The sequence below is a fragment of the Molossus molossus genome, unplaced genomic scaffold (assembly GCF_014108415.1).
Source record: "Molossus molossus isolate mMolMol1 unplaced genomic scaffold, mMolMol1.p scaffold_m16_p_3, whole genome shotgun sequence".
Taxonomy (NCBI): Eukaryota; Metazoa; Chordata; class Mammalia; order Chiroptera; family Molossidae; genus Molossus; species Molossus molossus.
Window position 1 is genome coordinate 124,014,854 of NW_023425366.1, and position 25,457 is coordinate 124,040,310.

Genomic DNA, 25,457 nt, shown 5'->3' on the forward strand with positions numbered 1-25,457 from the left:
TGAGGGGCAAAGACAATAACCGGTACAACTAGAGCATCACCCAGGAATGTTCCAGCTGAATATCAGGCTTGATTCCACCTGGCCTCCAATTTAAGATCCATTCATTGTAAAACACATACTACGGCTCAAAAAGAAAAGTGTCGATTAAACCATGACTAATGCTTTGTTATCACTCACCATTTCTATTTTATACCTGTAGAAAGAGCTCTTTGGGACCTATTTCAATAGATTATCATGTTTGATCTACAATCTGCCTACAACGGCTACAACGGCTACCTGATGGCCAATGACTGGTTGACAGTGGCCATTAGACACCGTTGATTAAAGACTGGACTTCAGAGAAGGACATGTGTGAAAGGAAAGTGCATATCAGAAGAGATTAACTCTGGTAATTTCTAGTATTTATGGAGCACTTATTATTATTTTTTAATTTTTTTAATCCTTACCCGAGGATATTTTTCCATTTTTTGTACAGAGAGAGAGGGAGGGAGAGAGTGGAAGGGAGAGAGAGAGAGAAACATCGACGCGAAGGGACACATCGAGTGGCTGCCACCTGCACGACCAACCAGGGCCGGGGACAAACTGCAACCGAGGTACGTGCCCTTAGCGGGAACCGAACCCGGGTCTCTCCGGACCGCAGGCCGACGCTCTAACCGCTGAGCCAAACTGGCCAGGGCGCACTTATTATATTTTAATTACTATTATCCAAATAGTAATTAAAATATAGTTAGTAATTACTACTTACTACTAATTACTACTCTAAGACTGATCATTTATTAGACCCATTTTACAGATTAGGAAACTGAGGTGAGCAGAGGTAAAGTCCCACGAAACCATGTAATCCCATTGCCAGTGTCATCCTCTTTGGTTTTAGGACCGGCGGGCATGCGGCACTGGAGTGGCCCCATCGGCGAACAGCTTGAGGGAGAAATCGAGGGCTGGCGCAGCCTGGGTCAGCATCCCCAAGGAGATGACATCGATGTGTGGCCCACAGAACTGAGGGAGGTTGCCCAGCGTGATGCCCCCGCTGGCCTCCACGCCCACGCGCGGGAACCGGGCCTTCAGCGCTTCAGCAGTGGGGTGCAGCTCCTGTGGGACACAAGCCGAGGGGAGGTGACAGCCCCTAACACAGCCCTTCCCCGGACGTAGACCCCACCTCACCTCCGGCCTAAAGTTGTCCAACAAGACGAAGTCGGCTCCTGCCTCCACGGCCTCCGTGGCCTCCTGCAGGCTGCTGCACTCCACCTCCACCTTCAGGGCGAAGCTGGCTGCCCGCCGGGCCAGTCCCACCGCCTGGCAGCCCAGAAGGGTGACAGAGAGAGGGGACACTGAGCTGGGACTGGCATTCCACAGGTCCCAGGTGGGTGACAAGCTTGGGGTTCTTGAGGGATTGGGATGGTTTCTTTGATATCAGCAACATTTGGCATTTGGACCTGAGTTCAATTAGGCTCAGAACATTAAACTGGGCGGGGTCTTCGCAGATGGGAAACAGGTCCAGGGACTCAAGAGTGGCCTGCTCAGGGTTGGAGAGCCATCAACCCTGGGCTCCCCACGGTGTGTCCTTTGCCCTTGAACATCATACCAGGCAGCAGAAGACGCTTGTAACGAAGCAAGTCCAACCCCTAATTTTACAGATGGAGCTACTGAGGGACCCAGGGCTCTCATTCCCCGACTCCCAGGCCACCACTATTCACCAGGGCCTCCGGGAGTCGGAAGGGCTGTGATGGGTTGGAGCAGGGCCAGGGCAGGGGCTCAGACAGACAGACACCTTTTTCACATCACCAGCTGCCATGACATGGTTGTCCTTCACCATCACCAGCCCTCCCAGGTCGTAGCGGTGAGAGGCAGCTCCACCCACCAGGAGCCCATACTTCTCTACCAGCCGGAAGCCTGGAGTGGTCTTCCTCGTGCCCGCCACGCGCCCCGCCCAGCCGGTCCCCCGGGCGGCCGCCACGGCCGCCGCGGCCGAGCTGGCAATCCCACTGCAGCGGGCCAGCGTGTTGAGGGCCACCCGCTCCCCGAGCAGTAGGCAGTGGGCAGGGCCCCGAACCTCGGCCACTTTGGCCACAGGCACCAGCTTTGATCCCTCAGGGAGGAACCAGGAGACCTGGCAGTTGACTTGGGCGAAGATGGCATCAAAAAAAGGCCTCCCAGCCAGTACCCCAGGGGATTTGGCCCACAGCGCCGCCTGCGAGGGGGCCGCCCCTGTGACCAAGGCTGTGTAGTTAAAGCCCGGACAGTCCTCCTGGAGCCAGCTGTCCGCCAGGGTGGCCAGAGTGGCAGGGGGCAACAGGAGCGCCAGGCCTGTGGGGGAGAGAGAGAACTGGGTTATATTTTGGCTTCCTCTTATAGTCAGGGGTCATTGTCAAAATACAGTTAACTCTTGAACAACTCGGGGGTTACAGATGGCAACCCCTGCGCAATTGAAAATTCCCACATAGCTTTTGACTCCCCCCAAACTTCAGTTATCCCTTGGTATCAGTGAGATACCAGGACCACTGATACCAAAATTCATGGCTGCTCAAGTCCCCTCTCTAAAGTGGTGTGGGACAATGGATACAGTTGGTCCTCTGTATCCTCAGACCCACGTTAGGCCCACACAGTTCAAACCCGTGTTGTTCAAGGGTCAATTCTATTTAACAACCAGCAAAATTGGACACTAGCCAACCAAGGTGAAGATTTGGAGGTCCTGGGAGAGGGGTTGGGTGCTGGACTGGTCAGACTGAGGGTTGCCAGACTGAGTAGATATAAATACATTAGCCTGGCTGGTGCGGCGCAGTTGGTTGAGGTCATCCCTGCACTCAGCCTGCTGAATCAATGAGGTGACCGCAGACACCAAGCTCAGGCAGGGCGCATCATCACCATCTGTCGGCCAAGAGAAGATCTGCAGCCTCATAGAAGCTTCAGGGGCGAGGAAGACAGTTCCAGCGCCTGTGAGGGAGCTGGGCTGGGTTGGGTTTTGTTTCCCCCTCTTTCGCTCCACGTTGAAGTTAACACCATGCATTCTGGCTTGTTCTACTCTCAGAAGTAGGTCCTTGTCTAGCTCTTCTTTCCGGAAGCCAAGTACCTGCCACAGCCCTGTAATTGAACTGGGCTTCCTTCCCCACAATCTCTCCCACAACTGTCCCAAGGGGCTTCCATTCCTCACCCGGAGCCAGCTGTGCCAGTAAAGTCGGTAAAAGGGACAAAGACATAGTCCCCATCTCCTGTTTGCTTTCCAGCCAGGCAAAAGGCCTGGGACCGAACAGCAGAGGCAGCGGCCCCCATTCCAGTCCGACTCGGTGCAGTGATGTTTGCTTTTGAAAGCGAATTTGAATCTTTCAGCTGGTGAATATCAGATAAACTGATGCATCTGCACGATGGACCTCGACTCCCCAGCCAAGGGAACCAACCACGCAGCTTAGTGTATAGTTCTGAGTAAAGAAGCCGATTCAGAGGGTTACATTCAATATGAGTCTGTCCATTTGACATTCTGGAAATGGCAAACCCATAACCACAGAGAAGAGACAGATGTCTGCCTGGGGATCGGGGAGGGGCTGGCCACAAAGGGGCAGCACCAAGGAGTTTACGGGACTGAACTATTCAAGATCTTGTCTGTGATGGTGGCTAGACGCAGGCACTTGTCAAGACTCATAGAACTTCACAGAGAAAAGGGTAAATTTTACTGTCTATGATTATACCTCATTAAATATGCTTTAAAGTAAAACAATAAACGAGTAAATTTGAGTGGATCACTGACTGTTTAAAACGCCACTTTCACTGTATTAGCTTCAACTCTCCTGCCTTCTTTGCATTTTTAATTTATTCTTCTGACAAATCTTTATTGAGCAACTGCTCAGTGCCAGGTACTAATTTGAGGTGACAGAGTGGGCAGCTCTTTCTCTTCACTTTCAGGCCTTAGCCTCTGCTGTTCTAGGCTGTGCCCCTGCCTGGAAGTCCCTTCTTCTACCTTCCCCCTCACACTCCTCCTCCACTTCCCACTCCTCCTTCAGGTCTCCTCAGACTCTACCACTTCCTCTGCAGGGGGCGCCCACAGACCCCTAAATCAGGTCACATGCGCTCACTGCTTGTTCCTTCACTATCATCACACTGTGATCTCGTTTCCTGTCTGGGGCAAAGATGTGTCTGTCCAGAGTTACCTGCTGTGTCCCAAGTGCCTAGCACACTGAACCAGATGAATGTGCTGCTTTTATTGGTTAAAAATGGCCAAATATTGGACATTTTATATTGTTTAGCTTAATACCAAGTATTCAGTGATACGGGGCCAAGCAGAGAGGCCACACAGCAGAATGAATCAGAGCCCAGATCCTGGGGCCACACAGCCTGGGTTTCGACGCTGGCTCTGCCACCTTTAGCTAAAGCGATCTGGGCAAGTGACTCAACCTCTCCGGGACCTTCGGTTCCTCATCTGTAACAGGGATAATGGGTTGTTACAAAAATCAAGTGAGTTAATATTTGCAAAGTGCTCAGGAATACTGGCACATAGCTGGCATATTTGCTAAAGTAATGAGTGCAGCATTTACCACGGGTGGAGGCAGAGGAAGAAATGACTGAGTGTCCCGGGGGAAGGGGTGGTCGTTCTAGTGGCTGGAGGGATGACAAATGTTTGCCAAGTAGAGGTGTAGGGCAGGGAGGAGGGAGGGCGAGATATTTCAGGCTGAAAGAGCAGACGTTCAAGGCTCAGAAGCAAGAAAAGAGAGAGCACAGGAAGGAGGGCTGAGTGGGGTTCAAAGGAGAAATTGTGGGGGGGGGGGACTAAACCTGATGAAGAGTCTGATAGATCCCAGGAGCTATAACAGAACTTTAAGCAAGAGAATGGGATGATTATGGTTTCTTCTAGAAGGGTCACTTCAGCCATCAGTTGGAGACGGGCTGGGGCACAAAAGGAGGCTGAGGCAATCGGCCAGACAGAAAGTGACGAAGCCCGGAACCTGGGTGGTAACCGTAGGACTGGCGGCAAAGGTGAGAGGTGTTCCTGAGGTAGAATCTACAGGGATTAGCAGCTAATAAGATCTAGAAGCCTTGGGTTTCTGCCCCGGGTAGCTGAAAGCTGGCGTAAGGAGCTGGGCAGGAGTAAGGGAGGAGCAGGTTGGGTGGAGGACGGGGCAGCAGAACACAGCGACCTGCTCGGCCTGTGGACTGGTGGCCGGGACACCACGGCTCTTACGCGCTCTCATCTGAAAGTCACCACGGGACAGTGTCCCCTCTGCAAGTGCAGAAAGGATCTCGAGGAAATTCCTGTACTGTGCCCCGGTGACATGGCTTCTCAGCGGCAGGGCTGGGGGGAAAGAATGACCTTGGTTTTGCAGATGCTAAGGTCGAGATGTCAACAGGAAATGTGGATGAGCGTGTCCAGAGGATGGATAGGAGAGTGGTTCTGGAGTTCAGAAGACACTAGGGCGAGGAATGGAAATTCTGGAGCAGCCAGTGGACATGGAAGGTGACAGCACGGCCGGCGGAGGGGTAAGACCACCTGGCCAGGGAAGAAGAGGAGGGTCCCGGGAGGAAGTGGGCGTCTGGATTTCGAGAAGCAGGATGTGAACAGAAGCAAGAGGAGGCTGAAATGGGTATTGGACTTAGCAACTGGAAGGCCTTTGCCAGAACAGTTTTGGTTCTGTGTGGTTGGGGCAGAAACCACACTGTCGTGGTCAAGAAGTATGTGAAGTTGAGGAAGTGTAGGCTGTAGCGTGGCCCCTCCTTCAGCAGAGGTTGAGAAAGCAGGGCCCTCCGCCTGGCGTGCGCATTGGAGCCACGGGGGCCTTTCGGACTCGGCTGCACAGGCCCGTCCAGACCACCTGGACCAGAATCGCTGGGGGATGTTCCCAGGGATCCAGGAAGAGCTCCCCCTGTGACTCGGATGCACGAGGGGTAAGAACCACACATTTCAGGCCTCTGTTTACATGAAACGTCCAGAAAAGGCAAATTGAGAGGGACAGATGTCAGAATAGTGGTTGCCTGGGACTGGGAATAAACTAAAGAGATCTCAAAACACCAGGTATATGTAAATGTGTGTCAGCACATATATTTAACACGTATTTATTCAGAACTACTAATAAAAAATTAAATACAAAAAAGAAAGATCTGCCCTGGCCGGTTTGGCTCAGTGGTTAGAGTGTCGGCCCTCGGACCAGAGAGTTGGCAGATTTGATTCCGGTCAAGGGCACATACCTCGTACCTCGGCTGTGGGTTTGGTCCCCAGTCCTGGTTGGGGTCATGCGGGAAGGGAGGCAACTAACTGATGTGTCTCTCTCACATCAGTGTTTCTCTCTCTCTCCCGCCCTCCCTCCCTCCCGCTTTATCTGAAGAAAAATGGAAAAATATCCTCAGGTGAGGATTTTTAAAAAAGAGAGATCTTACCAGGGTGATGGAAATGCTCTATGGTGATGGCTGCACAATTCGGTATTTACTAAAAATCACTGAATTGTCCACTAACAAATAAGAATCAATGCTCTGCCGAAAGTCAGGAACCGTTCTGCAGCCCCAGGGAACCAGCCCCAGCCGGTGTGGCTCTGTGGACTGAGCGTCAGTCCCATGGACAGAGACGTCCCGTCCAGGTTCGATTCCCGGTCAGGGCACATGCCCGGGTTGTGGGCCTGATCCCCAGTGGGGGGCATGCAGGAGGCGGCCAGTCGATGTTCTCTCTCATCGATGTTTCTCTCTCTCCCTCTCTGTCTCCCTTCCTCTCTCTCTCTAAAATCAATAAAGAAAAAAAAAGTTGGAGAGAAAGAAAGAAGGAAAAGAGAGGCCCCTCATTTGAGACAGGGTCAAGGGAAGTTTTTAGGGTGTAGAAGGCAGTGGTTCCGAACCTTGGCCCCACAGTGGAACTGCCTGAGAAGCTTTGCACAATGCTGATGTTGGGCCCATCCCCAGAAATTTGGACATAACCAGTCTGGGACGTGCTGGCGTAACCCTAACTTGTAGCAAAGACAGAGCTTCCGGGCGCAGGAAGGGAAGGCCGCTGCCATCCATCGGCGCCTACTGTGTGCGGGCACGCTGTGGGGCTGCCCCGAGGCCTGCTCGCGGGTTTTCAAGGTAGAGATAATCCACACTCATAGACGGAGAGCTGAGGCTCCGAGACAGAAAGTCAATTACTAAAGGGAAGAGCTAGAAAATGAGCAAGGCGGACCCAGCTCCTCCTCCTCCACAGCCAGCGGGGTGCCTCTCCGGGCCCCTCTCTGCAAGGCGAACTGTTCTGACTGCCTATCGCACAGGCAGAATGTTCCAGGCATTCCACTTATGCAAAATAAATACCTATGTCTGGACTAATTTGCTTCAGGCCTGACTCTCATGCATTTCCAAAAAAAGGGATTCCTGCTGGTAGTTTTGAAAATACAGGCTCTCTTAATTAGCAGTGGGCCCAGGGGACGTGCCCAGGGGACTCAGGGACACTGTCCCACTGTCTACCCTCACAGTTTGTGTATGTAAGAGTTCTCCCAAGATGCCTGAACTCCAGAGATTATGGTTTTATTATTGCTCTCTCAGTGCAATACCTTCTTAATTGGTTGTTCAGAGTTTTATTAAAATTGGCATCTCTGTTTCTGAGGGGATACAAAAAGCAGCGCGGGTATTTCCTGTACGTCTCTACACACAGTACGTGGGAGGGTACAGAGGAACGTGGATTCTGGCATGATATGCAGAGCTTCCCCACTGGCACTTTTACTGGTCTTGCCCTGTTTCCTTGTCGCCCTGACGAGACCGTGGCTCTTTGCCAGAATCAGAACTTCCACCCGTTCATCTTTTCTTCAGTCATGATCCTGATGGATGGACACACAGGGAGGCTGTGCCAATGAACCTAAAACGAATACGTCTCTGTTCTTCAGTGCACGTGGAGCGCGGTGGCCTGTGCGTGCAGCCACAATGGTGATGCACGAGGCTGACAGTCTTCCAGTAAAATCAGGTAATGAAGGTTTCCCCCACTTACAGGGGGAAATTAATGTAGATAAAAGTTGTCAATTTTAAAGGTTTTGCTTTTATAAATTTGTCTTAAACCCTGAGACTTATAATCAAATCTGGAATGACATAATATGTAAAAATAACAGCTAACACTTTTACTGCCCTTCCTAGGCATTGTGTCAAGCATTTATTTATATTAACACATTGAATCCTGACAACAACCCCATGGGAATACTTTTTTAAAAAAAAAATTTTTTTTCCTTTATTGATTTTAGAGACAGAAAAAGTGAGAGGGAGAGAGAGATAGAAGCATCGATGAGAGAGAACATCGATTGGCCGCCTCCCGCATGCCCCCCACTGGGGCTCGGGCCCACAGCCTGGGCATGTGTGTCCTGACCGGGAATCCAACCGGCGACCTCTTGGTGCAGGGTCGACGCTCAACCACTGAGCGAACCACTTTACAGATCAGGAAATTTGAGGCACTGAAAGGGCAAGTAACTTACCCAAAGTCCACACGCTGGGAAGTGTGCGTCAGAAACAGCCGCCCAGCCCTGGCTGGTTTGGCTCAGCGGTTAGAGCGTCAGCCTGCGGTCCACAGAGACCCGGGTTCGGTTCCCGCTAAGGGCACGTACCTTGGCTGCAGTTTGTCCCTGGCCCTGGTTGGGTCGTGTGGGTGGTGGCCACTCGATGTGTCCCTTTCACATCGATGTTTCTCTCTCTTCCTCTCTCTCCTTCCTGCTCTATCTGAGTAAAAAATGGAAAAATGTCCTCGGGTGAGGATAAAAAAAAAAGAAAAAGAAACAGCCACCCAGGCAGGTGCACTCAGAGTCCCCTCACATACCCCATCTCACCACACTGCCATTTAATCTAGCACTAAATTATATCTTTACATTATTATATGTTACTATGTCAGTATTCACAGAGTTCTCTCTAAGCCGAAATCAGGGCTCCAGGGCTCTGTTCCTGGTGCAGGAGGAACAAGCTGGGCTGGGAGTCAGACGCCTGGGTCTGAACCCAGCTCCACAACCCACACGTAGCAGCAGGCAGTGTGCTGACCTCTCCGAGTCAGTTTCAGCAGGAAATCGCAGGGCCGCAGCGAGGAGGCAATACGGTGATTCACATCACGTGCCTGAGCTGAGGCCTGGCCAGGTTTTGTTGAACCCAGGTGTCCGACTTGGGAAACTCTGTTCTGCCATCTATTTATTTGTTGATCCATTTGGCAAACACCAGATGGAGACAGAGGCTGGTTTGCACCACAGCTTCCAAATTAATGTTCATTTCTTTCCCTTTTCTCTCTAGAGAAGAGGAATCACCTCCAAATAGGGCCAAATATGACTACCCATCATGAAAATGGTAAAACAATCTACAGAACTCCGGCTAAGTGCTAGGCTGGGGCCAGACTGAGGAGGCCTGAGTGACAGGAAAGTTAGGGTTTTGTTCAATGGGCAATGAGAAGTCACTAAAACTTTGTATCAGAAGCCACAGCATCAGAAATGCTCTTTGAAGTTTAAACATTTAAATTGTGCCGGGGTTCCTGAAAGATGTCAGTTGGTAGGCTCCGCAACAGCTGGGTGAGGGGCGTGAGCCAGGGCGAAGTGCAATAGGGGGGCGTCCCTCCCAAGGCTGTGAGAAAAAGGACACACTCCCTGCACCCCACACCCACAGACTTGGGGCCTGGCCCTGCCCCACTGGCATCTGGGCCAAGTCCAACCTCTCTGCCTTTGCCCACCAGTCTCTCATCTGCTCTGTCCCAGCTCTATCCTCACCCCCTTGCCCCCAATTCTCCAGCCTTTGCCTCTCCCTCTTGACTTGTCTACACCCTCCTGGCTGAATTCCCACCACTCAGTGACTCCAGCGCCAGCCCTCTGAGTGGCCACACGTATGAAGGCAGCGATGCAAAGGAAGCCCCCACCAGTCTGCTCCCCCAGAGGGAGGTGGGAACAGAATGGGAAAAGGCTAAGGTGACGCCATGGAGGTGAATCCGTAGGACAAGGCAACTGTCTAGATACTGGGGTGCAAGGAACATTGAGCAGTAAAAGCTGACCCTGAGGTTTCCAGTGAGTAGGAGGATGGTGAGGTGGAACAGAAACGGAGCTGGCATGACAGGGTGTCCAGATGGAGATGGACATACAGGGCTTCCAAAAAGGGAGCGGAGGCTGAGGAGGGCTCAGAGCTGCAGAGACAGATGTGAGGGGTCAGCATCAGCAGCCTAACTGCCACGGGGTTGGGGGAGTCTCCTGTGCAGGCACGCCACGCTGCATCATCACCCCATCCCGGGGAAGGCACTATTTTCACTCTAGTGAGGAAGCAGGGACACAGCAAGGCTAAGCATCTTGTCTGAAGTCACACAGCTAGCAGGTGGCAGGAATGGAACTTGAACCCAGGCTCTGACTCTGAGGTCATTTCTAAGCCAAGAGCTTGTTTGGGCGCTCAAGAGCTGCTTCCGTGGCCAAGCCAGAGGGACGGGGTGTGCAGGGCCAGCAAAAGCCCAAGCCAGGGAGGGATGTCAGAGCTGAGGAAGAAGCCCAGTGAAATCCAGAGAGCTCACAGATGAGGCCCCTTTCATGCATCCCGTCATTTGTCCTCCCCACAAACTTATGAGCAGGGAACTGTTATTGTCATTTTACAGATGCAAGGAAATTAGGCCCTGAATTCAGGTGACTCGCCCAAGGTCACACAGCCTGTTCCTGGTGAGGGCTGGATTCAAACAGCAGCCTTTTGACCCCAGAACCTGGCCCTCGTCATTCAGCATATAGGCCATCATCCCCACCCCACCGCGCAGGATCACGGGACTCAAGCCCCTTCCCCCACCCCAGGCGGATGGGACTGGACTTTGCCTCCACTCCTCTGGAGCTCCGAGCAAAGTCCAGAGCTAGCCCCATCCAGCCTCCCACTACCTGTCCCCTGAGCCCCCAGGTGACGGCCCTCCTCCGCCACCCCTGACCTTTCCTGAGTTCCTTTCTCCCCCAGAGCTCCTTGAGACCCAACACGGAGGAGAAAGAAGAGCGAGCGGAGGCCTTTGGCAGTCAGAAAAGAATGCTTGGGGTTCAGAGGTTTGAGGGAGACCAGGTGGGGGCGGTAAGACAGTGGTGGGAGGCAGGACACTGGTCTTCCAGTGGCGGGGGAGGGATAGGGACTGACACAAGTTGGGACGGGGAGAGGGGCAGGAGGGTGGGGGAGATGGTGGTGCAGGAACGCAGTGGGGAGAAGTCTGGGGGGCTCCTTTACCTTTAGGATCCATGATAGCTTGGAGCTCCCCGCTGGCGGCAGCTGCTCAGATCCAGTGTTCTGGGAGGCCTGAGGCTGGGGGTGGGGCTGGCAGAAGAGGGGGCAGGGCCGGTGTAGCCAGCCCCATAGGCCCTCCCATTTCTCTGGGGCTCCCTCTGGTCCTCTTTCAGGACCCTTGGGGCTGTGGTACCTTGTCTGCTTTCCACACTCAGAGAGGGGGGCTCTGTTACATAACTCAGAAGTCCTCTCCTTTCCTCTTGGAGCCAAAGGCCCCCTTCTCTCCACACCCAGCCCGTCCCTGGATGTGAGGCTGTGAACGTGCTGCCCCGTCAGGGCTGGAAAGCTTGGATGATACACTAGGAAAATCGGGCCTCAGACTTGGGTTAAAATCCTAATTCCATCCTTTCTGTTTGTTTTTATTTTTTTTCTTTATTGATTTGAGAGCGGGGGAGAGATAGAGAAATAGAAGCATCGATGAGAGAGAACATCAATTGGCCGCCTCCTGCATGTCCCCACTGGGGATCGGGCCCACAACCTGGGCATGTGCCCTGACCAGGAATTGAACCGATGCATGGGTCGATGCTCAACCCTGAGCCACACCGGCTGGGCTTCATCCTTTTTTATCTCAAGTACCTTTTTACCTTTTTCCCCACCGCAGTTTCCTCCACTGTAAAATGGGGTAACACTTATATCATAGGTTCAACTGAGAATCTAGTGAGAAACCTCTGCCAATATCAGAGTAAAAACTCAACAAATGTACATTTCCCTTCCCTTCCCTCTTCCCGAGTAGCTTCTAGGGCATGGACAGATCAGAGCCAGACTTCTGAAAGGGAAAACCGGGAAACTGCCCAGGCCAGTTCCTGTCCACGAGCGGCCAGCCTCCGTCTCTCTGTGGGGCGCTGTGGGCTCAGGTCCCTGGGAGTGCTGGCTGCCGGTCCACAGGCATCTTCCCAGCCTTCTCCCACCTCCTTCTCTGCAGCACAAGACCCTGCCAGGATTGGGGCTCCGTGAGACTAGTGAGGGGCCTGGGTGCAAAACCGAAGGAGGCCTCACTCTCAGGTTCCACTTCGGACCTCCGCACCCTGCTCACCTCACGCTGCTCCAGGATTGCTCCTGACAGCCCTTCTCCAAACCGTGTTCTCACAAGGTGTCATTTTCTCCAGGTTTTTCTCTCAAAGGCTCTGTGCTGTCTCTTGCAGGTCCTTCTTCCTATATTCAATCCTCAAATTTTGGTGTTCCCTCTTTTCCTCCTGGGCACACAGCTACACTACATTCCCAGCCTCTTTTGCACTGAGGCCACTGCAGGACTGTCCCGTGGAATGTGAGCAAAAGTGAAATTCTTCCCGTGTCCTCCCCAGGAATGACAGAGCCACAAAATGGAAGGAGCCGGGGTCCCAAAGGGCCTTATGGAGGGTCAGCCTCCTTATACCAGTATTGAGCTGTTACATAAGCAAGGAAACAAACTCTTCTTAAGTTCTACCCCTGAATCTTGGGGTTGTTCGTTGCAGCCGGTAGCCTGCCCTAACACACTACAATTCTGTCCACAGCCCCCTTTCTCATGCTACACGGTGAGTGCTATAGTTTATGCATATGTCCGTCTACACCATTACTTAACCTGCTCTCTAAATCAGATGGCTCTTGCCCTGGCCAAACGCTGAGTGGTAAAGTGTCGGCTCGCAAACCAAAGAGTTGCGGGTTCGATTCCAGTCAAGGGCAAGTACCTCGGTTGTCATGCGGGAAGCAGCCAGTTGATGTGTCCCTCTCACGTCACTGTTTCTCTCTCACTTTCCCTCCCTCTCCCTCCTACTCTATCTGAAGATAAATAGAAAAATATCCTCAGGTGAGGATTTAAATAAATAAATAAATAAATAAAATCCGATGACTCTTGCCCTGGCTGGCTAACCTAGTTGGATAGAGTGTCATCCTGATACGCCCAGGTTGTGGGTTCAATCCTGGGTCAGGGCATATAGAAGAATCAATCAATAAGCCCTGGCCGGTTTGGCTCAGCAGTTAGAGCGTCGGCCTGCGGTGGAGAGAGACCCGGGTTCGGTTCCCGCTAAGGGCACGTACCTCGGTTGCAGTTTGTCCCCGGCCCTGGTTGGGTTGTGTGGGTGGCAACCACTCGATGTGTCCCTTTCACGTCAATGTTTCTCTCTCTCTCTCTCTCCACCTCCCACTCTATCTGAACAAAATATCGAAAAATGTCCTCGGGTGAGGATTAAAAAAAGAAAATAAAGACATAAAATAAAATCAGATGACTCTAAAACCCATATCTCTCGCCCTGATATCCCTCCCAAGATCCAGGTCTCTATTTCTAACCATCTCTAAACATCCCCCCATAACACTTCTAAAAATGAACTCACCATGTTTTCCCAAAAAATGCTCACCTCTCTGCATTTCCACATCATCATGTCAGCATCTTAATCTCCCAAGATAGAAACCTTGAAGTCTAACCTCATTCTTCTCCTATCACTTCAGCAGCCAATTAGCCCGAAATTGTATTCTCTGAATAAATATATTTCTGACTTGACCTCTTCTTTCACCTTAGGCCATAGTCTTACTGAGTCTAACTCGGACTAGAGTAATGGCCTCCCCTCGGGGCCCCCTGCCTTCAGGCCATCCTCCTGGATGCCAGCCTCACCCAAAAGACAGGTCTGATCTTGCCACATGTTTACTTACAAACCACCATTTGTTCATTCATGAACTCATTTATCCCTTCATTTAGAGAACACATGTTAGGCAGCTACTACGTGACTGTTCTGGACTCTGGAGCCACAAGGATGACCCGTGGACTTGGAGGGGCTCCACTCTAATGAGTGAAGGACACCTTCACATAATTACAGCCCAGCCGGTTGTGCGGTCACACAAGGTGCTGTAAGAGCGGAGGAGAAATGTGATGTCTGTTTGGGGTGGAGGCAGGAAGGGGAGCTTTGTAAAGGCAGTGACATTTGAGCTGAATCTTGATGGTTGAGGAGTTAGGCGGGAAGTCAAGAAGTGTGTGTCGTGGGGCAAGCTGGGGGTGGGCTGGCGTCAGGCAGAGCATGCGTAAATGCAGGAGCGAGTGTGTGGCTTTCTCCATGGCCAACACCTCCTGGGATCTGGCCATGGTCCAGCGAGGCTGTCCTGATGCCACAAGCTGAGCAGGCAGGTGCTGGGCATCCTAGGAGGCTGAGGCACACAGGCACCCATTTGTAGCTTGTTGGGAACAAGTATAGTTTCTCCAAAATACCTTGGGTTTCTGTTGTCTAATGTCTGTACCCCAAATCTATCCTGAGCAGGACAGTCACCCACTGTGCAGGCTCCTCAACAAATTCCCTCTTAGAGTTTGAAAGGGCTGGAGTGACCGGAGCTGACAGGGGTCCCTTCTGCCTGAAGCCCCTAGGTAGCTCATCCTGCACTGTTCTGCCTGCCAAGGGCCAAGAGCCAGAAATGGGGGTGCAGAGGAAAATTAGGTGTAAATGTCCATTTTTAGAAATAAAATGTCCTGACAACCATATCAAAATTACAACTAAAGAACGAACAACAATCTTTCAAAACCACCTGATATTGAACTGAATGGAAGTCCTACAACTACGAAATAAAAGAAGCCACATGGAGACTGGTAGGAGGCACGGAAGAGCTGGTCCCACACCCACGTGTGGCAGATAAAAATCAGGAGAGATACTACAGCTGTGAAGGTCCCCACTGAGGAGTGAGGGATCCCCATCCCACACCAGGCCCCTCAACTCAGGATTCCAGTGCCAGGAAGAGAAGTCCCCATGACTTCTGGCTGTAAAAACCAGCAGGAACTGAGGCTTCTGGAGTCCCAGGCAGTTCCTCTTAAAGGGCCCGTGCCCAACTTTCTTGGACTCTCTCCCTGTGGGCTCCAATGCAGGGAGGCAGCTTGAAAGGCATCAGAGACACATGGGGAAGAACTGAGTTGTTTGGCATTGGGGTGAGGCTAGACAGGCTGCTTTCTCTTAGACAGACAGACATGTTGGTAGAGGCTGTTGTTCCTTTGGTGAGCCCTTCCCCCAAAGGGGCCAGCAGATGGGCACCATATCTGGGACTCCAGCAACCTGGCTCACCCTGATTGCTCCACCCTGGTGATGCACTGAGGCCCCGCCCCCCCCCCCCCCCCAACTTTCAGGCCTACCCAAGCCCTTTCCAGTGGCTTTCCCATAGAAATTGTCTGTCTGCGTTCATGTTTCGAATTTTCCTAAAATCTCTAAAACAAGCAGCATCTGGCCTCAGCAAGCCCCATAACTCTCGCTAAATGGCCCCAGGGCCGGTACTAGCAGCAGCCAGCCTTGGTTCACGGATTGGCCTTTCCTGGGCACCTTTCAAGCCCAGTACAAGAAGCAGCTATCACTGTGGCCAGTTTGGCTCAGCAGTTGGAGTGTTGGCCCGTGGACCGGAGAGTCCCGGATTTGGTTCCCACTGAGGGCACGTACCTCAGTTGCAGTTTGTCCCCAGACCTGGCTGGGGTTGTGTGGGTGGCAACAACTCAATGTGCCTCTCTCACATCAATGTTTCTCTCTCTCTTCCTCTCTCCCTCCCACTCTAACTGAAGATGAATGCAAAAATGTCCTCAGGTGAGGATTAAAAAACAAAGCAGCAGCCATCTACACATTGCTTTGTAGCTTACACCTGGTGGCCCCAGGCAGAACACAGGCAGCAGCTGGCCTTGGCCTGCACCTCCCAGGAGGCCCCAGAGCCAGCACACCCAGTGGACGGCTTCAGACCACACCTCCACAAGCAACACACTCAAGGAGTGGGCTCAGTGGGTACCAGAGTCCTGCCAAAGTAAGTCTTGTTCTGTGTGGTGGCCCCTGCACAGCTGATCCTCCAAGGTGATCAGAGGTCAGTGGTCAGTGGTCACAGCCAGTCCTTGCAGATGATCAACCCAAGTAAATCCTTCCCATTGGTGTGCCAACAGCAATCAGTACTCAATTACAACTGAATGGTGTACAGTCCACACAAAAAGTGCACCTCAAGGGCCCAACTGGGGTGATCAGGGAGGCTGTACCAGGTGTGGCAAAGATGATGAGTAAAACTTGAGAATCCCACCCTGGCTGGTTTGGCTCAGCGGTTAGAGAGTCGGCCTGCGGTCCAGAGAGACCCGGGTTTGGTTCCTGCACGTACCTTGGTTGCAGTTTGTCCCCGGCCCTGGTTGGGTTGTGTGGGTGGCAACCACTTGATGTGTTCCTTTCACATCGATGTTTTTCTCTCTCTCCCTCCCACTCCATCTGAACAAAAAATGGAAAAATGTCCTCGGGTGAGGTTAAAAAAAAAAAAAAAGAAGAATTTACAGGAAATCAATAGTAGAGTAGGTGAAGCCAAGAAGCAAACCATTGATTTGGAATATAAGGAAGCAAAAAACACCCAATCAGAACAGCTAAAAAAAAAAGAATCCAAAAAAAAAATGAGAATAGCTTAGCCAGTGTGGCTCAGTGGTTGAGCATCGACCCATATACCAAGAGGTCGCTGATTCAATTCCCAGTCAGGGCACATGCCATGGGGGGCATGGAGGAGGCAGCCAATTGATGTCCTCTCTCATTGATGTCTCTCTCTCTCTCTCTCTCTCTCTCTCTCTCCCTCTTCCTTTCTCTCTCTCTAAAATCAATAAAGAAAAAAATTTTTTTCTTAAAATGAAAATAGTGTAAGGGGCCTCTGGGACAACTTCAAGCATACCAACATTCGCATCATAGAAGGAGAAGAGGGAGAGCAAGAAATTGAAAACCTATTGGAAAAAATAAGGACAGAAAACTTCTTGATGATGGAAATAGACATACAAGTCCAGGAAGCACAGAGAGTCCCAAACAAGATGAACCCAAAGAGGCCCACACCAAGACACATCATAATTAAAATGCCAAAGTTTAAAACCAAATAAATAATCTTAAAAGCGGCTAGAGAAAAGCAGTTAGTTAACTACAAAGGTGCTCCCATAAGATTGTCAGCTGATTTCTCAAAAGCAACTTTGCAGGCCAGAAGGGAGTGGCAAGAAATATTCAGAGTGATGAAAAGTAAAGACCTACAACCAAGATTACACTCCCTGCAAAACTATCATTTAGAATAGAAGGTCAGATAAAGAGTTTCTCAGACAAGAAAAAGTTAAAGGAGTTCATCACCACCAAACCAGTATTATATGGAATATTGAAGGATCTTCTTGAGGAGGAGGAAGATAAAAAATATGAACAATAAAATGGCTATTAATACATATCTATCAACAATTGAATCTACAAATAAAATGAACTAGAAGAAAAGAAACACACACATAGATCTCTTTCTTTTTTTTTTTTTTTTCTGAGAGTATGTGCCCTTAGTGGGAACCGAACCCGAGTCTCTCTGGTCTGTGGGCCAATGCTCTAACTGCTGAGCCACACCAGCCAGGGCAGAAACAGACTCATAGATACAGAGAACTTTTTGTTGGTTGCAGATGGGATGGGAGTTGGGGGGATGGGCAAAAAAGGTGAAGGGATTAAGAAGTACAAATTGGTTGTTAGACTGATGAACCTCAAAAAGGGAAGGAAGGAGGGAGGATGGGAAGAACTAAACCAAAGAACTTACATGCATAACCAATGGACACTGACAATAGTGTAGGGAAGGCAGGAGGGGAACAGGAATGGGGGGGAGGAGGTCAGTGAGGGAAAGAAGGGAGCACATCTGTCATACTTTCAACAGGATAAATTTAAAAATATATAAATTTTTAAAAATTTAATAAAATATTCATAAATTTCTCAATACTTTCCCCACCCAGATTGTCTTCCATCTGGAATTTTCATTTTGGATGACAAAACTTTATTTGTAATCATGACCTTAATGTGCACTTTTTTTTTATTCCTCACCTGAGGATATTTTTCTATTTATCATTAGCTAGAGTGGGAGGGAGAAAGAGAGAGAGAGAGAGAGACAGAGAGAGAGACAGAGAGAACCATCAATGTGATAGAGCCACATCGACTAGTTGCCTCCCCCACGACCAGACCAGGGCTGGGGATGAACCAAAACTGAGGTACGTGCCCTTGACCAGAATCGAACCTGTGACTCATTGGTCCGAGGGCTGATGCTCTAGCCACTGAGCCAAACCGACCAGGGCTTAACCTGCACTTTTGAGACTAAAATAGAATGTGTATTTTAAAATGTAAGATCAAGACTAACACACTGTATGTGGTTGTGTGTGTCCCATTATTTAAGGAACCAGAATGTGCTGGTAATTAACTTTTGCAAAAGAGGAAAAATGTTATTTTACTGTCTGGACAAAAATATTTTCGACATTTTTAATTATCTTCCCCTCCTCAAGAAAAACACATGACATGCTCGGGGAGCTGGCTACAAGGAATTTGATGAGGCGGGAGGACTAGAGTGTTGGGGCCCAGGACTCCCCAGCAGCGGTGGGCAGAGAAGCAAGGCCAGATCTTGAAAGGGTCTTACACTGCATGCTAAGGAAGGTGGGCTCTATCCTGGTGGCCTACGGCAGTGCAGGAGTAATCTGGACAGAGTGGCCTTTCATTTATTTATTTTTCATTGATTTTTAGAGAGGGTCAAGGGAGAGGGAGAGAGAGAGAGAAACATGGATCAGCTGCCTCTTGAACGGCCCCTACCAGGGATTAAGCCCACAACGGGGGCATATACCCTGACCGGAAATTCAACCAGCAACCTTTTGGCGCATGGGTCAATGCCCAACCAACTGAACCACACCAGCCAGGGCAGAGTGACCTTTTAGAAGTGTCGCTGGGCCTGCCATGAGCAGCGGGTGGAAGGGATTGGGGTCAGGAAACCGAAAGAGAAGTCTCATCGGGACCAGGCAGGGAGAGGAGAAGGCCGGGCTCCCAGGGACTGTGGAAGACGAATCCGCGGGACGCGGCAGCAGGGAGCGGGAAGCGAGGACAGAGGGGAGAGTGGGGCTTGATGGTGATTCTGTGTTTTGCCAAATGTTGGCACAGCTTCCCTTGCTGTCCCAAAGTAGAATATTCCCATAAAACCTTCCCTGAGCCAAAATGGGCTGATGTGAAAAACCAATTACCATTAATTTTTACGGAAAAATTGGGGAGCATTCCCAGAACCAGAAAATAATCTGCTAAATCATAGCAAATAATACAGAAAACCGAAAATGGCACTAACATGTAGTAAAAGTAGTAATACTCTTGCTGCTCAAGGTGTGCGCTGCCCCTTTAACCACTGACTACAGAACAAATGCTGACTGCTGTTTTCTCCTTTAAAAATTATTTATTGTTGAGAGTATTACAGATGCCCCCCATTTTGGCCCACTGTGCCCCCCCCAGCCCCACCCCACCCCAGGCCTTCCCCACAATATTGTCTGTGTCCATATGCATACACATGTTTCGGTTAATCTCTTCCCACTCCTTCTCCCCCTCCCCTCTGAGATCTGTCAGTCTGTTGCATGCATCCATACCTCTGGACCTATTTTGTTTGTCAGTATATTTTGTTCTTTAGATTCCACATATAAGTGAGATCATGTGATATTTGTCTTTCTCTAACTGGCTTATTTCGCCAGTTTGGCGAAAGTGAAAATCCTCTTCGGATTTCTTTCATTGAATGAAAACAGGGACTAATGTAGATCTTCTGTAAAAGTGAAGTGGCAAACAAATGTGAACTTTGACCTAAAGCATGAGATACCACCTGCTGAGGCCTCCACAGAGGAGGGAAACTGACTCAGGCCTACGTTCCAGGCGCTTCCAGGCTGAAGGAGAACTCTCACGCCTCAGCAGGCTCCGACCTGCCTTCCAGCGTCGTCTCCTGCACCTCTCCTCAAACCACACACACCCATCCTCCCAGTGAGCACCTCTTTGTTAATAGTTTTGGTCATCGTAAAAGTGGTTATTTATTGTATAAAATTTGGAAAATATAGAAAAGTATAAACAAAATAAAAATCACCCATAACTGCCCTGGTGGATTTGGCTCAGCAAGTGGAGTGTTGGCCCGAGGACCAAAGAGTCTTGGGTTTGATTCTCAGTCAAGGGCACACACCTGGGTTGCAGGTTCGATCCCTGGGCCCCGGTCAGGATCGTGCAGGAGGCAACCAATTGATGTGTCTCTCTCACATGGATGTTTCTCTCTCTCTCCCTCTTCTTCCCTCCCTCCCACATCTAAAAATCAATGGAAAAAATATTCTCGGGTGAGGATTAACAAAAACAGAACAAAAAAAATCACCCATAAACTTATTTATAGATAACCACAGTTACTATACATTCCCATTTAACATTATATTGTAGACATTTTTCAAAGTAATAGTATAATTTTTTAAAACATTTTTAGCGACTATGAAAAGTATAATAAGCCATTTACAATTATTTTTATAATTTATATGTTTGGTCCTCTCTTACTACGATATTCTCTATTTTCTTATTGTTTCTCTCCTTTTTTGTGTTACAATATCTACTGCTTCCTGTGCTCTTTCCCCTGTAGAGAACTAAAAGGCATCTGTTCCATGATTGTAAAAAAAGAATCTACAGTGAACTGCTCGCCCTTCATTAAGGTGCTTTGGCACCTGCTGAGGGTGCCTTCTCTCCTTTCAGTCTGGCAAAACCCTTCTTAGCCTTCAAAATCTCTGAGGAGTCATATTCATTCATTCATTCATTCATTCATTCATTCATCGAAGTCAATATTTACTGAGGACCTAATACATGCCAACGACATAGCTCCAGGACCATGGCAGCGAATACGACAAAACCCAGTGAAACACACTCCGAGGAAGCCTCTCAGCCTCCCGCAGGCGCAGTGTGTCGCTCCCTTTTTTGGCACTCATAAAATGTTGTTTGTTCTTCTTTTTGAAAGCTTTTCACATATTTAAATGTTTTCTGAGAAGAGCCCTATTGGGTACCTTGCCCACCCCCACCCCATTTTCTGCAGGATTCGCACAAGACCCAGAAACCAGTGATGGCTCAGAAAATGCCTGCCTGTGCTGAGTGAGCCGGTGGGGCCGATGGCCTCTGAATTCGGTGACACTATTTTCTAAACTTGAAATTGGGGCGCTTGGTTTGACCAATCTAAGACAACAGTTGTGGTATCCCTAAGGGACTTGGGAACGCACTTCTGCTGTTCTGGGGCTACGACTAGTCCAAACAGTGCCTGTGAGAAGTAGGAGAAGTTCCCAGACACAGCCTCTGGGGTGCCCAGTCTACATGGTGAAGGCTGGATTTCCAGCCCAGCTCAGCCCTCCCCACACGTCAGAGACAAGCCTGTGGATCCTTGGCCACTTTGTGCCCCTTCTCTCCCCCACCCCATGACCTGACCCACAGGGGCCCTCTCTCTATTTCCTGCCTGCCCCCCACTTTGGCCACATGGCAATCACACCACAGAGCTCCCATCTGCCTCTTTTTGTAGGTCAGTCAGTCTGCACTCAGCCACTGAGCCCTGTGACTCAACAACTTCCTCTTTGCAAATTTCCTCTTTGCCCTGGGGAAATACCAACCACCTCTGGCCCACGCGGCTCCCTGGGCTCTGGCCTGGGCTGGGCTCTAGGTTGGGCTGGTCTCAGAGACAGCCAGCTGGGTCTTGTCCCCTCCTGTCTGTCCTGGAGCCACCGGGGAAGTCCCTGGTCCTGCCAGCCTGTCGTAGGTCCTCATTTAGCTCGCTCTCACTGACCCGTTGGAGAAGAGAAGGGGCTTGAAACACACAAACACGTAATAGTGGTGCATCACCGAGACCAGGCCACCAGGGCCCCTCTCCCCCTACCTCATGTGCCGAGGAGGCTGTAAGGAAGGGACACGGTGGCTGAACCACACTCAGGTCACCGTGCAGTCTTTCTAGCAGCCTGACATTCCTTTATTAGGCCACAGACAGAGTTAAATCCTTTACTACCTCCACCCCATTTGAGCAGCGATGAGGGCGCAGATGTTCTCAGCAGTTCCTCAGGTTGGCATGTCCTCAGTCTCTGAAACCCTTCCTGCCCCGTCCCTCACACCCTCTGTATTCACCACTACCCTTCACAAACCACCAAATCCTTGCCTCTTGCACACAAACCACACCCATCAGTGGACCCACACAGGAGCCAGGGCTTCTGAGAACTACACTGGCCAGAAACTCTTCTCACCTCTGCCCTTGGGAGGAGAAACGGCTGAAGCCTTGGCTGCCTCAGTCCACAGGTGGGGACAGTGTGGTGGCTTCGGCCAGTGACCAGCGTAGAGGCCAGGTGCTGTCACTAGCACGCCTGAGAGCACAGCTGGGTGGCATCAGTCCAGACTGGCCCGCACAGAGCACTGGGCCCAGGGTTAAAGGAGTTGCATGGCATGACCCAGCGAAGGTCCTAATCAATGGGGCCAAATGTACTTTCCAGAGTAATCCTAGATGGCAGTTTGCTGGCTTGTCGTTTTCTTCTTCCCAGACTCTGGTGTCCCTGGGGAATCCTCTGAGCACTCATAGGTCAAGGAAATTTGGCATTATGGAGACTCAGCGTCTGGTTTCAAGGACAAAAACGTGAAGAAAAAGGTAATGGAGAGAAATGGGAGTTGATGAGGAAGTTTCATTCATTCAGTCTTCAAGCCTTCAAGCGGGTGTAGCCGCAGCCTCCGAGCTGGGTTTGGGTGTGGGCATTGGGGTGGGGGCTGGAGGTTCCAGGGTTAAGAAGCTAGGTTGGGATTCAGAGTGAAGGTGCTGGGTGAAGATGCTGGGTGATGATGAGGTTGGAAGTGATGATAGAAGGGTTTGCTGAAAGCTAGAAAGATTCTGAGCTCTACTCTTGTTATTCACAAGCACTAAAGGACCTTCATATCTCCCCTTCTGGCCCATCGGAATTGGGAGCCTCCACAGCCCCAGCCTCACTGCCCACCAGTGGCTCTTCCTCCCCCTTTAGGCTGGGGGCTGACCCAGCCTTTATCTCCTCCAGTGCCAAGGAGCCCTGGCGAGACTTCCGTCTACCAAAGAAAGTGGTGAGTGTGGGTCGCCGGCCAGAATTCTCCGTAGCTGGGGTCCCAGAGCCCTTGTCACCATCAGACACTCCTGCTGTTGTTATCACAACCTCCTCATCAGCCACTCGGGCTGGCCCGGCCCAGGCATCTACCACTCCATTGCGCTTTCCACCTCTGTTCAATGTCACGGCCCCTGTCCTCCGCTTCTGCCGCTGGCGCCACAGCAGGAGTAGTGCCAAGAGGATAATGATCACCAACAGGGCCACAAGCACAGTCACCATCAGGGTATCAGTTGTCCTCCGATCTGAATTTGGGGAAGGTGTCCTGCCTGTATTTGTGGGGGTCTCTGGGGTAGTCATGATGAATATTTTTACCCTAGACATGGGAGAGGCACTGGTTCCCTTGGGAGTCTCCAAAGAGCTAGTCACCATGGTGACAGGGGGTCCACTGGTTGCATCAGAGATCTCCAGAGAGCTTGTTGCCATGGTGACAGGGGGTCCACTGGTTGCATCAGAGATCTCCAGAGAGCTCGTTGCCTTGGTGACAGGGGATCCACTGGTTGCATCAGAGATCTCCAGAGAGCTTGTTGCCATGGTGACGGGGGGTCCACTGGTTGCATCAGAGATCGCCAGAGAGCTAGTTGCCGTGGTGACAGGGGGTCTGCTAGTCTCATTGGAGGTCTCCAGGGAGCTGGTTGCCATGGTTCCACCAGTAATAGTGTGAAGTACCAGAGTACTTGTTGCTGGGACAGTAGAGTTACTGGTTGCTTTAGGGATTTCCTGGAACACTGATGACTTCCTGGAGGAAACTTCATGGGAGATTGTTGGCTCAGGGAGACCATGGGCAGTGATGAAAGTCTTAGGAGAGGAGGACTCACTGGCTGAATGAGGAGTTGAGGAAGGTGGGGAGATCTGCTGCCCAGTGCTGGCATTATTCTCAGGGACCATTACTATTCTATGGTTGGAGGTCTCTGCGTTAAGGTTTGGGGCCTCAGAGATATTTGAGACCAAAGAAAAAGAAGGTTCTGTGGATGTAGTCATCTCCGGAGGCCCTGTGCTCACCACTTGGGCCCAGAAACCCCCAAAGAATAGGAGAAGCAGGGTCATTTCAATAACAACAGGCATGAGCAGAAGATGGGACCTGAGGGTAGGGAAGTGGGAGAAATGTAACACATAAGGAGCTGGTGGTAGACCTGGGCAGGCCCTTCCCTCCTGCCCACTTCCCTGCCAGCTGCCAGGCCTCACCTGTGGTTTAACGGCTTTTTCCACCCGCTCTTTTACTATTATCAGAGATAACAAGGGAACAGATGCTGGCAACTCCCCATCAGCTCTATCCGATAGGCTCCCTCAAGTGTTGGCAACTTGCACTCCAACAATGGCCAACTCTCCTGGCCTGTCCCTGACCCTATTCAGCCCCAGAGGCTCCTGATCCTCTTGTCCCATCATCTCCCAGGATCTTTTCAAGCCATAGGCACATTTCTAGGTCTTCTGAAACCCCTGCCCCACCCAGTCACACCCCCTTACCAGCTCATTTGATAAGTCACAGGCCTGGGGCCAGGCTGCTCCAACTCCTCCTGAAGCTGAGGCAGGACTGGGCGACAGGGCCCCAAGGGGAAAGGAAGTGGCCCTGGCTCCACCCACCCCACCCCAGCATCCTGCCCCACCCACCCTGTTCCCACAGCTGCCATGTGATGAGAACAGCATCACTTACTTTTTCAGGGGTCAGAGATGGTGCCAGGGGCTCTGGGGTCTTAGCTAGTGTGGGGCGGGGAGTCTGGAATGGGGATTCTTCAGTCTTAGCTGGGAAATGGGATGGCAAGAGGTAAAGCTGGGATGGTGAAGGGGTTCAGACCTGGGGTGATGAGACCGTACACTTGAGAACTAGGGAGTGTGGGGGAGGAAATGAGAGGGGAGGGTGGTTTCCTTTGCATTTGTGGTCCCGAAGCTGTTAGGCCAAAACCTAAAGTGGCACTGGCTTAAGAGCTCCCAGGAAGTACCAGGGCAAGAGGAAGCCCTGGACTCTGCTGGAGGGCAAAGAGAAAGCCTTTGCAAGCTGCATGGATCCCTGGTGAGCTCTTGACAGCATCTCAAGAAGCTGGGGGGTTCTAGTTGTGGGTGCTTAAATAAATCAAGGCAGTTGCTAAGCACTGCATATGTTATGATCTTATTCTTGTAGACGAATAAAGATATGGGACTCTCTATGGAAAGCAGTCTGGAAAGATATCTATTGAGATATTAACTGTCTCTTAGGCTAGGTAATAGTGGGGGTTCTTTATTTTCTTCTTTAGATGGTTGCTGTTTTCTGACTTTCCCCTAATTTGTAAGCTTTGACTTTTGCAATGTGTATAGCTTGGTTTTTGCCTTTCTTTTTAAAAAATCAAAACTGATTTTCATATTGTAAAAGCAATACATGTACATACAGATGACTGAAACAGGCCAATGGCAGGCCCTGGGTTCCTACCCCACTTACCAGCTAACTTGTGAGTCTGAC

General features: G+C 50.7%; 2 protein-coding genes across 2 annotated transcripts; both read right to left on the reverse strand.

Annotated features, from left to right (window-relative positions):
* Window positions 1-765: 765 nt before the first annotated feature.
* On the reverse strand, window positions 766-11,209 carry QPRT (quinolinate phosphoribosyltransferase). The gene is made up of 4 exons (XM_036280045.1): window positions 11,122-11,209; window positions 1,769-2,304; window positions 1,162-1,293; window positions 766-1,089 (listed from the first exon to the last, which is right to left on the reverse strand). The coding sequence occupies exons 1-4, from the start codon at window positions 11,132-11,134 to the stop codon at window positions 871-873; spliced, it is 900 nt and encodes a 299-aa protein (XP_036135938.1). The 5' UTR covers window positions 11,135-11,209; the 3' UTR covers window positions 766-870.
* Window positions 11,210-20,194: 8,985 nt separating this feature from the next.
* Window positions 20,195-24,566, reverse strand: SPN (sialophorin). Its single transcript, XM_036279996.1, has 2 exons — window positions 24,491-24,566; window positions 20,195-24,107 (listed from the first exon to the last, which is right to left on the reverse strand). Exons 1-2 carry the CDS (start codon window positions 24,496-24,498, stop codon window positions 22,826-22,828), a joined length of 1,290 nt encoding a protein of 429 aa, XP_036135889.1. The 5' UTR covers window positions 24,499-24,566; the 3' UTR covers window positions 20,195-22,825.
* Between the last annotated feature and the right edge of the window lie 891 nt (window positions 24,567-25,457).